This window comes from Thermobia domestica, chromosome 9 (assembly GCF_964235325.1).
Source record: "Thermobia domestica chromosome 9, izTheDome1.hap1.1, whole genome shotgun sequence".
In the NCBI taxonomy this organism is placed as follows: Eukaryota; Metazoa; Arthropoda; class Insecta; order Zygentoma; family Lepismatidae; genus Thermobia; species Thermobia domestica.
The window spans coordinates 137,566,851-137,580,520 of NC_137462.1; the positions used below are offsets into that span (position 1 = coordinate 137,566,851).

At 34.3% G+C, this 13,670-nt stretch overlaps 1 protein-coding gene across 1 annotated transcript in view; it reads right to left on the minus strand.

Moving 5' to 3' along the window:
* rsh (Rap GTPase activating protein radish) overlaps nt 1–13,670 on the minus strand; it is a 1,018,586-nt gene that overhangs the window by 40,525 nt on the left and 964,391 nt on the right. The window contains exon 11 of the mRNA XM_081726479.1: nt 8,876–9,027. Coding sequence (XP_081582605.1) covers nt 8,876–9,027 — 152 coding nt within the window. The remainder of the gene's footprint in view (nt 1–8,875; nt 9,028–13,670) is intronic.

Below are 13,670 nucleotides of genomic sequence, written 5' to 3' on the forward strand. Positions count from 1 at the left end.
GTTTAATAACGGATTGAACATATCCAGAAATGATATACCGAGCTAAAGAATTATTGATGTCTAAAGTGTCATGGATGGAAGGCTGTAGCAATTGGTTGTTTGGTTCTTCGGAAACTCTGGGACCGTAGAGATGAATGCAGGGAGGAAGCGTAAAGACTGACTAAAGATGAGTGGCGAAAACGGGCGGGTTTGTCTTTACCTATATATAAAGGTTGGTCGTTCTGTATAAGAGGATAAGAGGTATCAGTTAGAAGATGAAACTTTTTCCAATATTTCGTTGAGTATGACTGTGTTCAGCTGCTTGTAGGTTTTGCTCTAGTTAAGCTATTTGTGAGCAACAATATAATTATGCGACGTCCGTTACAATTAGCCTTGCATTAAATAATCTGGTTTCTTCGTATTATTGAAAGTAGCGTCGAGATTTATGTACGAGAGCCAAGTATTGAGGAGATAATCTTGGTTGATATGTCTTACCTTGATACTGAGGTTTTATATATGCTTGTCAGTGTAACTTGCTATAGCCTCTAAATTGCTATGAACGGCGCTCTCAAGCTCGGAGTCAGTTATAGGTTGTGCCAAAAGAGCAAGAGAGACATCTATATCAGAGTGACACTGATTCCATTTAGCCTTGTCGTAGATCTTGAAAATTCTTAAAATTGGTTCGGACAGTTGACTTATATGGTTAGGTCAGCAAATGAAACATGCGTGATTATATTATATGATCCAAAAGTGTGGAAACACGTAATAAATGGTAAACGCTACAAATATAACAAAAAAATGTAGGTGGAGAATATGAATGGGAAAAATGGTTGAGGGCATACCACAATGACGTCTGTCACCTTGAATGTTACGCAATTGTCTTAGATGGAAACCATGGCATGAGATTTTTCATTCTAATAGCAAATTTTTGTGAAGATTCAATGACACTGCTATTTTTGCTATAGCGTTAATCATTACGAAGTTATGACTGTTACTGTGAAGTGTCCCCAACAAAAGAGGTTAGTCATACGTCAAAGGATCACTCACTGTCACAGGACCATTCTGGTTGTTTATCAGATACATACTGAGTTCCCAGTCACTCAAAACTTTGTGCAAAGCGTCGGCTGTAATGTTGGAACATGCGTCCACAATTCGTTCCTTGAGATGCCGAACATCCCTAATTTTTACCGCGTACGCAGCAGACCTCACATTGTCTCGCAGGTAGTAGTCCAGTAGGTTAAGTTAAGGAGAACGAGGTGGTCGTTGCACAGCATCTCGCCGACCCATTTATGTATTAGGAAACTGCTAATCGAGGTATTCATACACAAAGGTATCGTAATGGGGTAGGGCGCCATCGTGCTGAATGAACTTAAAGAACGACCCATCCTCCGAGAGCAGTGATTGCAAGATGTCTTCTAACATGCGCAGATAACTCACCGCCGTTATAATGCCGTCGATGAAACATGGACCCATAATGTGAGTCACCCATACGCAATAATGGCAAAGTATCAAGCTTATATGCAACTATTAACTTTTCAGCGTGATTATGGTTTCATAACAGCACAGGGGTTGTACTGCGAAATTTCGGAACACTTTTATAGTGCATATTCTGTCTCTGTTTTTCATGACATTTTAAACAAGTGAGTTACGTTTGTGAAGTCGGTTAAGATTTTTTAGAATAAAAATTTATAAGTATTTCCGCATACATATTTCAATCTCAATGTTTGTTAATATGTAGTTACTGGAAATTTACCGTCTTTGGCATAGATCCTGTGGTCTATACGTAGATACGGACATGTGTATAACTTTACAATTGTTTCCAAACTATGATAAAACTTGGGGCTATAGTTTCTAACAAATTGTTGACATTCTGTATTCGTAAAATATGTCTTATGGTAAAATAGAACCATTCGAAAAAAATACTTCCAACAAAACTAGAATGTGATATTTTATTGTAGAAAAGAAAAAAAAAACGATAACTGAATGCATTAAGTTTTGTTCAAACTGAGATGCGAAACTTGAGACCACAAATCTCTGAAGAGTAACCACACCTAACAGACTGTCACTGTTATATATCGATTTTGAGCTTGAAAACTCTTGTGATAGAAATGTCTTCTCTTGTCGCCGTCTGGGATACACCATTTGGAAGGACCTCATTCATTCATTCTCTCGACTCGCACTGCAATGTTGAAGCATAGGACGAAATAATAAAAGACGACATTCCATTTCCGACGTTCACAACTTGAGTGGCTCTTTCCAGAGGGAGAAAGCTCTAATAGAAATAACGTGCAGTTGCTTTCCCTCTTCATTTTGACGCGTAAAAGAACATTTTGAGGAGTTTATTCCTTCAAAAATACTGGAACATACTATGAACAGAAGAAAGTGCAAATAAAATTTGTACTGGTTACATCTTTGAAATTGTTGGTGAAGTTATAAGCAATACTATAAATTCTATGATTGAGTAAATTTCAAACTTTAAAAGCAAAGTATCACAGAAAAATTCATAAATATTTTCATATTTCCAACATAAATCTACAATGAAGGAAGAATTCTATTGGACAGACACATATCAAAAATAAGCACAGTATATTGAATTGCACTTTCAAACACATTGAAAATTGAAATTTTGATCAAATAACGAAATAAATGTACAGTTATCTCAGACTTACGTAAGTAATGCATCCCGTACAACTTTACAGAAATAGAATATAATGCAAGTCGAATTTGTAAGTTGTTTCACTGTAATTTCGTAAGAAACCAAATATAGGAATCTTTAGTTCCTAGACGATAAGCTACTTTGCCTCCGAATATCGTTCAGATCCGACTAGTAGTTACCGAGAAGTAAAGTACCACACACACACATACACGCACACGTATATCTGAAGTGAAAATATAAGATCTCGTATGCTTACGCCGGGATCTTAAAATGTATGTATGTATGTATGTATGTATGCGTGTGTGTATATTCTAGCATAACTCTGGAAAACCTGAAGCAATTTTGATCAAACTTAATGCACATGTTACTTACAATCCAGAAAATAGTACTATGCGGGAGTGGAAGGGCTACCATAAAGATGATCGAAAATGACCGATATTAGTGCCGAATGCATGGTTTTCGGGGTCCCTGACATAATTGTGACATTCCAGATGTCATTTAAGTCAAATTTCAGTCCCCCATTAACACCCTGAGGGAGGAATGCTGACGTACAAATAACCGAAAACGACCAGTATTAATGTCGAACAATAGTTTTCGGTGTCGCTAAGTTAAGCGCTAAAGGCATTGCTTGTCGTTATTTTTATTTAGTTTCTTATTTTGTGAGTATATTTGTATTTCTTTATATATATATATATATATATATATATATATATATATATATATATATATATATATATATATATATATATATATATATATATATTATATATATATATATATATGTGTGTGTGTGTGTGTGTGTGTGTGTGTTTCACCATAACTGAAATGCATGGAGTTATTTCAACCAAACTTGGTACATGTATCATTTACAAACTGGGAAAAATGCTTTGGAATAAGACTAGGCCTACTAGGAGTAGAGAGTATGAAGGGTAGTACATAAAAATAATTGAAAACGACAGATAATGTCGAATCCGTAGTTTTTAGTGTCGCTGAAACAAGTACTGACACTCCGGATTCCGTTAAGTCCAAATTCAGTCCCCAGCGGATCGCCTGGACAGGATTAACGATATTTATGAATGTGTTTTCAAGACAGCAAATTACAGAAGCATTGTCTACGGGTCGCCTGGGTAGAATTAACGATATTTTTTTGAATGTATTTTTCCAACAGCAAATTACAAAAGCATGTCCTAGGACAAGGAGTAAGTTCTTTTTCCTGAATTCTGACCGTTCTCTTCGTGTACACACACAGAGAATGTTTGTTGCTTCAGTTACATGTTAATCTGCGTTCAATAATAATAATAAAACGAGCTTGTGGAAAGTTACGTTTTATTTCTTGCACTATCATATGCTACATATCTAGTGACAGGAAAGTTTTACTATAGGATAAATTTTGGTAATATCGTGATGCAAGTAATTTTATAATTACTTGTAGCATTTACAATGATAACTGTACGTAGCATTGGAAGGTATTACACTTTCCATGTTGCCTACAAGGTGTGTAAACCTTTCAACTTCACACATGGTCAGTCGTGGTAGATCTCTAGTAAAAAATTACTTATATTACGATTTTACCAATCTTTACCCTGTACCACACTACGTCAGGATATGAAATTTCGGGAAGGAAGGTTGGACGAATTTCTGGGGTGTATGAATAAAGTGACACTGTTAGTAGAAGCTTGCAAATTAATTACATTAGGTTCCGAAAAATACCTGAAAAACAGTGTGCACCATCAGGCACGTAGCCAGGATTTCGTAATAGGGGGGATCCGTGACAAAATACTGTGGTTATCACACAAGGATATTCTAAACTATTCTACTGGCAACATATATTGGTTAGTTTAGCCAGGATTTCGTAATGGGGGGAGTGGCGTGATTTGAAATACAGTGGTTACACACCAGGGGCTCGATCAATCTAAGCTATTCTACTGGCAGCATATCCATATTGATATGTTAGTAAGTAAAATGAGGATATCGGAATGCTCCGTTACAATAATATCCATTTTTACCTTGACCCTCCCGTTTCCTCAACACAGAGCTCCTCATAAGAAAGGGTAACCAAACGCTTGCTGTAGCTTTATATTTTTAACGCTGGTTCTTCTTTTTCTCGTTTTTTTGTTCCACCCTTCCTTAATTTTGTTCCACCCTTGGCTACGTGCCTGGTACCATCCCATTTTGGGGGGAGGGGGAACGGACAAATTATAGGTTGCACAATTTGCTTGAAATTATCACGAATTCTGTACTTGAGAGCATGAAGTGCGTAAGTCCAATTTTTGGCGAAAATGAGTTAAAATTAGTTTTGTATATCTTTCAGAGGTCTGCAGTGAGTGGTTGGTTTTAGTTTGTTGCATAGGGGTTGATGACGTAATTAACGAAGTATATAATGTATCTCCAATATATATTTAGCGCTTAAGTAAGTGTTTTTGCTGTTTTCTGGAATACAAGAATTTGTGACTTACGCACTTCATGCTCTCAGGTACAGAATTTTTGGCTCCTTTGAACTTTTCATGTCATAATAGTATTGCATATTACCACTATTTGAAAACATTTCTGGAGCTATAAAAACAAGTACTAAACCCACAAACTTAGTGGGACGGTGATATTATTTAAATATTTATTATGAGTGGAGATGGTTCACTTTAGCTCTTAATCCTTTAATAGAGCAATGGAACCTACTACAAAGGCAAGTGGTGTACATTGCTCTATAATATTCAAGGATAACTAATTCTTTATTTCTACTTATTTCGAAATGGGTCTTGTGGTGTTTACACTTCCTTTGATGCATCCACTCGTGGCTCTTGAGGAAAGTTATGTTGGTAAAAATTAAGATTTTATTGCTGCAAACTAAAGGAAGAAACCTTATCTAATGTACTTATTCTTATACATATCCATTAGCACATTAAGTAAGCTTTCTTCCCTTATTTTGAAGTAATGAAAGCTCAATTTTGGCCGATGTGACATCACACAAGAGGTGCCGTTTGGTGCATATTATATTTTCAATGTAGGAAGAAAAGGTGTAATTGATAGTGCCGCAGAATATTGGTTAAGTGCCGTAGAGTAAGTCCAGGAATATTGAACCTAACCGAAACCAATCCAACCTAAGCTAAACTAAACTACCCTAATCTAAACCTAACCCACTTTACCCTAAGCTAACACAAGCCTTAAAATACCGGACATACTCTGTGGCACAAAAACCTAAATTGGTATAAGCTACATGTTGGCGTAAGTAGCTATTAGCAATTCAGTTTTCATTTCCTAGATAGGGGTCTGTATGTGTCTATTTTTCAAAGTTTAGCTCTGCCTAGTCCGTTTATTTGTAATCCAAGGTCAAGCTCCAGCCGAAAATATTTTCCATTTTCACCCAAGACTTTTTACTATTTAAATGAGTCTAAAACGGATTTGAAATTAAGAAATCTATTAATTAAAAATGTACAAAATTTGGGGCGTCTTATTTCTCTCAAACAGAATAATCCTTTATGTAAAAAATGTTTTTATCAGCAACCCAAAGCAGCTTCAAATATACCATTGTACATTTTCGAATTTACGGCTCAAATTTCAATTCTTAATATGTTGTAGGTTCGGTCAGGTTCGGTGCAGACATCTATTTTCGTACTGAACAAAAGTCAGATTAAAATCATGAATCATTTAGAAATAAACAATAGTAAATTAATGAAATAAGTAAATGAACATTATACAAGTAATCCATCTACCTGAAATTCAAGAAAAATGTGTTAATGTTTACAGAATTATCTTATGTCTACTTATAGTAATGCAGTACAAGCATGGTTATCAGGGCTCAATAAGAGTGTAGAAGCAATCCAATAATCTTAAGAAAAATGACCATAGATGAACAGAGCAATCATCGCTGTCATAGAGAGAGAGAGAGTACATACTTAAATTAAAACATTGTTTGGCGCATAGATATAGGACAACGTAAATGTAATCTTTCTTTCAAAGTGAAGTAAACAGAACAACATAAATGTATTTTTTCTTATCAAAGTGAAGTAAATGGGACAACGTAAATGTAATCTTGTTATCAAAGTGAAGTAAATGGGACAACGTAAATGTAATATTTCTTCCCAAAGTGAAGAAAATAGAACTACATAAACGTAATCTTTCTTCTCAAAGTGAAGTAAATAGAACAATGTAAATGTAATCTTTCTTCTCAAAGTGAAGTAAATAAAACAACGTAAATGTTATCTTTTTTCTCAAAGTGAAGTAGATAGAACAACGTAAATGTAATATTTCTTCTCAAAGTGAAGTAAATAGAATAACGTAAATGTAATATTTCTTCTCAAAGTGAAGTAAATGGGACAACATAAATGTAATCTTTCTTATTAAAGTGAAGTAAATAGAAATGTAAACGTAAATTTTCTTCTTAAAGTGAAGTAACAGAACAACTTAAATGTAATCTTGCTTCTCAAACTGAAGTAAATAGAACAACGTAAATATAATCTTTCTTCTCAAAGTGAAGTAAATGGGACAATATAAATGTAATCTTTCTTCCCAAAGTGAAGTAAATAGGATAACGTAATTGTAATTTTTTTCTCAAAGTGGAATAAATTTATCATAATTTAGTACAAATAATAGTCGTTAGATTTGATGTGAGCAACACTGAGCCGATCCCAAATTGGAAGATATTTTGCTATATTATGGAACTGTACTACCAAAAATGGTATGCTACTCCATATGAGGATGTCTTATTAACATATTTGTATCAAAAAAGATTTTGTGGAATCTGAAAATGGTTGCTTGTATACATAAGAAGTATAGGAATTTTCTCTAACATAAGAATATTGTACTATTGTGTTGTAGTATTGTATATTGTATTCTCTAAGAGTGTATAGAATTATAGCGTACAATTTTTCAGAAAGAAATAAGGAAAATTATGTTTGGACTAAACCTAGTGAACTAACTTTACACAGCTACTAGCATCCCGATGTGAGGTATATCATAGAGTAAGAACATTATCTTGTTTAACCAAATAGTATTAACAAGATGAGATACATTGCCTAAAAATCAATTTAGATACTTTATGTTTCGGGAAAGAACAGCTGAGTACTAACACATTATCAATACTTGATTTTTTTTTTTTACTAAATTGTACCGTATTTTGTAAGTAGTTCGTAATTATGAAGAGTTTTTGTTAAGATTAGTATTTGAATTTGTAATGGTTTGAAGTATGTGCAAAAGTGGATAGGGGGGTTGATTAATGCATTTACAGGAATATCAGGTGGATACTTTGTGTCGTGTTTGAGTCATGGATACTTTGAGTCTGAGTTTTCACTTGTCATGTTCCAAAAGTCGGTGATGTAAATGAAAATAAAGTAAAGAACATGACCGAAACAGTTTTATTGGTAGAAAGACAAAGAAATTTTCATCGAAACTTCTTTTCGTCACCTTTCAATTATTTATATACAGAATAGGAAAAAATAAGACAAAAACTGGCAGAGAAAACAGAGGAAGTGATACATGCAGCTCTAGTACTTCTATGGTATGAAAACTTTCATGTACACACATTGTCTACGATTTGGCAGCTGTGACGCATAATTGCGGCACTAATATTATAAACATCAGCTTCGTTCATTGGATCGCAAATAACTCAGTGTGAAAAAGCATAAAGCATTATACCCAGTATACCCAGAACACATTACTGATAACTTAAATATGGTGGTGAGCAGAAAATTCCATTTACTATTTACATGTTAATTCAAATGAAACTACAATTTGCTTCATTTTCATCGTACTTTGAAAATGTCAATGTTTCTTTTCAGTATGGGCGTATGGTACGTGGTATACTGGTATTTTAGAACTGATTCTTTCGAAGTGCCATTTTCTGTACGTCTATTTGTTCCTAATTATCATCAGTGCCAATGCTAATAATCATCTATCGTAGAATGAGTAGGAATGAAGTACGCATAGCGTATGTGCCATGTCTACTTCATTCCTAGATATTTGCAATGGACAAAGCTGACATAATTATTTATATACAATAATTTATGCCAATAGTAGATCACAAACTGTAGACAATATAAAAAAAAAACGTACAAGCCTTGCTACGTTTGTCGATTTATTTTCAAACTACCTCACACCTGAAATAGAATGGTGAAGAAAGTTAATATTAAGCGGTAGGGAACAGAGCGAAAATAATTTTAAAATGCCCAAAGTTATCCTATATCTATGGCTTTCATTTTACTAGTGAAAATCTACAAAATAAGTAATACAAATGTTTTAAATACTTACTTGAACAGTCCTGAGAACTAGCCCACTTCTTTTTGTCGTCTGCGGATAGGTGGCTCTGCTGCTTGCGTATGCTGCGACCCCAACCAGCAGTGAGAGTCCCCAGGCGGGAGAAGGCACGCTTCACCATCGGCGAATTGGGTACGCTTTTGGGCCTGCACAGTGATACACAGCTCACCACTTTTGGGGACACGAGCAAGCCACACAATACAAGGGCGGCTAATCGCACACTCACACACACAAACATACGTACACACACATACATACTGCACACGTATATTCTCTTCTCTCTAACATACAGAAAACAAAAACAAAGTGGATTCACACACGCTTTTGCATCTTTTTGAAATGAAAAAAAAAGCATAGGCAACTAGCGTACTCAGGTTGAATTTGTGATGGATAACTTATTGTACGTTTTCACTGTGATGGGTTCCTAAGATTGCTTAAAATGTGCTGACATTCTTTGCTTTTAATTGAAAATAACATTTAAAGAAACAAAAAGCAAAACAAAACAAAAAAAGTTGGACACCTTTTTTCTTTTCGTGAATCATTTATTTTTGTTCTTCAAATGCGATTTCACACGCTTTTTTCTGTCAGTTTAAAAGCAAGTAAAGTTATCTGGTTTAAACTTCAAAGATTATTCTTTACGATGATAATATCAGTAATTTAACTTAATTTTATATCTATAGCTGAAGTCTCGAACAAACAAATAAGGTGAGAAAATGAAGAACCTAACTACTTCACCTCGGTTGACAAGTTTTAAAAAAATACAATATAAACGCGGCAGAAAATGTGAAGATTTTAATGAAAGAAAAGTACAAGTTTTTCTTAAGTTAAATTTCTATTTTTTTTTAAAAAAAAGAAAAAGTTAACATGAATTTTGTTTAGGAATGTTTGCTTAACTGCTGAAAATTTGATCTTCAAAAAAAATTTTATTCGGAAGAAATTATATTTTATTTCATCTTGCTATTATTATGAGGAATAAGAAAATGAAAACGGACGTTAATAAAGTTCTTATGTGTAATACGATTTTTAGTGTCAAGTTTTCTCGCAAAGAGAATTCTCATATTCCATATCCTTTAACCTATTCTAGCCCAACCAAAATTCACGTAATCTTTGTGGTATTTTAAGATATCTCTGTATAAACAATGTGATATAAGATTGCATGTCATAATTTTGCAATTTTATAACAGGTAATAAAAACAAGTGAAGATAACATTTAATCATGCACAATGAAGAAGTAGTAAAGAATTTTAGAAAGTATTATATATTATAACATATATTGATAATTATTAGTGCATATTATAGTATGAGTGTGACATATTTAAATAAAAATTGGTGCATATAATAGATAATCATAGAAATCTTAAATAGAAAAATTGGTGCAGTGATTAATGTAATAAAATTAGTGCAAATGACCAATAAAAACACAGTGATAAACGTACAACACGCTTTGAATTGCAATACACGATTAGTATATCTGACACAAAATTTAAAGGAATATAAGACCAGAGTTTTAGACTTGTATCATCCAATCATTTAAATCCACCCCCGCCGACATTTCCAAGTTAACGTACAGCATGCTACTCAGAGTGGTACTGCAATGTTTTGTATGTTAGACATTCGTATTGTTCATGTAGTAACATTGACAACGGTTAGATGTAGATCATATTCTTTTAAATTTTGTGGCTGGTATACACACAAGTTCAAAACACTTGCAATTGTTACGTATGTTTCATAAAGTTCCTGTGTTTAAACTTTGAAGTTTTGATTGGATATGCCTATGAACATCGGAATAAGATTTGAATAAATTTTCCTGCTTCTTTTATTAAGTTTCGTAAACTATTTAAATATTTGAGTAAGCCAGAGCTGGATGGTTTTACAACTGAAAAACTGGAACGGCTTTTTTTCAGCCTTTCTCCCGTTAAAATTTAAGTAAGAAAGATGTTTCTGACACAAGTATCTAAATTTCCCTTTCTGAATTTGTCAGTTCAAACCCCGCTTAGACAAACTGGCTAAACATTTTAGTGATTATGAAAGCAAGTGGTGAACAAATACAGCTTCATTATGAAGGTTAAGTGTAGTAACCAGGGACTTCATTAACAATGCTGATTTAAGACATTTCGAAATAGAAAATAATTCCTAATAATAATATTTTAAAACTAACATTCTCTAAAGATTCCGATTCTTTATCGAATGGAAAATTATAAATCCCGCAGTTCAAATTTGTGCTCAGTTGAATGAATTTAAATTACTATTCTCCCAACATAATTATCCATTACTGTTAGAATATATAACAGGACCTCTTATGGGATAAAACAAGAACTGTAACTCTGTACCATTTACGGCTACTACCGACACTATGTGGCGTAACTGTAAAGCTTTTGCTTCCACTAGAGTCCACGTAACTTTCAAACTGCTTCGCCCATTAATAGATATTTAATAAATTTTGAACTTCCTAAAACTTTCTAAAGTTGGTTAGTAACTTATGTGTCTCAGTAAAAAATAACAGTAATATACGAATACAAAGAAATTAGTCTGTCTTCTCTGAATTTATAATAGCCTGAATAATTATTATGCCGTATCTCCATTTGGTTTTTATACCATTTTACAATAGATGACCCTTCATAACTGAGTGGTAAATTCTCATGATCCCGGATTTGGTTCCCGGTGGGAGTTGTTCTTGCCTTGGAGAAGACCGACCCGAGTAATGGTTCAGATTCCGATGCTTAAAATGGGGCTTAAAAGTACAACCAACAAACCATTTTACAACATGCGCCATATGTTGATACATTTTATGCATACAGTGTGGACGTGGTAGATTGTGATTTCAGGCCAGTATTAGAAAAAGCAAATAGTTTATTATATTTTGTAAAGCAGTGGATCTAATAGAAGTGAACTAAACAAGACGAAGTACTTGGTGAAACGATAATGGAATCAGCGTTAAGTACTATAATAAGAATAAGAATAACAAAACAGAGAACATAAATAAATTTAAATATTTACAAGTAATTGCAGTTCATAGGGTTAAAGCGTAGTACGGAATTGTCACTCCTGACAGACAAATTTTGCACCCTAGCACTACTTATCTGTTTCAAATTATTAGTCTGGTTGTAACTATCCTCTACCTTCTTTCCTCATAACCATAACAGCAATATGCTAAAACGATTAACAGATACTGATCCGTTTCTATAGGAGCAAATTATGGTCAGCGACACATGTCAAACCAGGCATCAAAAAGAAAAAAAATCTACCCATACTTATATTAGGCTCTCAGCTATTATTATTTTATTTTATTTTATATATACCGTACATATTTCGAGATATCGAGACATTACTACCATCTATGCCCTTAATCTCGTCACGTATGAGGGATGAGCTCGATGTGCTGGGTGAGCACACTATTCGACGAAGGGAAAAGAAAGGAAGCGGTCTATGTTAGGTACTATCCCAGCATTTGTCTTGGTGTGAATGAGGAAAGACGTCACTCAGAATGACTGGCATGAAATATCTCTTATAGTTTTTCAATCGAGTGTCTCCACCTTGAATCGAACCCAAGACAGCTCGCATCAAGGGCGAGAGAGTTAGTGACTAAGTATACACCCGGGGCCATCTTAGCTGTTGTGTATACTGCTTATACTGCTTCTAGCTTCTAACTGAGCTCCTCCGTGGCTAAGCGGTTAGCGTACGCGCCTTTGGCGCAGGAGATCCGGGTTCGATTCCTGGCGGGAGTTCATGTGGTTCGGATTCCACGTTAATCAGTAGGTCCACGTCTCGTATAGCCTAGCTGCTGAACGGGACGATAAACTCAAAATCAACTCAACTCTAGCTTCTAACTATTTACTTCCTTTTTCTTTATAGTGATCAATGTTAATACTAAATAATTTCTACCACTTCCGGCTTGAATAAATAGCTAAAAAGGGAAAATTATAACATATTTTTCGGTTCTGAATCCATATTTAAAACAATCATAGGCGCCGAGTTTGCGGGGGCAGGACACTTTTGGCCCCCCAATATTTAAAGGTGGGGTCCTCGCCCCCACAATATAATTCAGTTGAGGAAGAATTAACAAAGAGAAGCAAGAATTTCTGTCATAAATTTCGTCTTGCCTTTAATTCAATATTAGGAACAGCCTTCTTATTCGATAGAAAGCTTCATTTTCAAAACGGTGTTTAATAGAACACCGAAGCTTCAACCAACATTATGTCAACACTGATATGACAAGTGAAGATTAATGTGGTGCAGAATTTGAACTTGAATTTGTTTTTATGCCTTTAGACAAATTTGACTTAGCTTATGAATTTCACAGCGGAGTGAATGCAGCGGACCGAGATCTGGGAGGGAGGGAGCTGTTATCAAGCAGTTGATAGAAAACGGCTGAATATGATTATATATTTATTCATTGTTTGACCCTATGAAAACAATCATATCTCGCTATCACTGACCGTTGTTTGTCTGATATCTGTCAGATCGACAGACAGATAGACAAACGAACGAACGGATACAGCTATTTCCATGAGACTTCAGGTTGATGAATAACATAGTATCTAAGTCTAAAATTGTAGATGTCTTGAAGTTAGTCTAAACTAATTTTAAAATACCTCAGAGAAGTAAAAAATTATTGAATTATTTTAACCGTAAAAACCATGGCTATTGTTGTAAATTTAATAGTAGATTGAAGTTGTGTAAAGGAAACAAAATTTGAATATTTTAAGTGAATAATTGCTTCTTGGATACAATACTTGAATACAAAGTTTTCTTTTAAACGAGATTCATTGAATCGTAGGTTATTGTAATT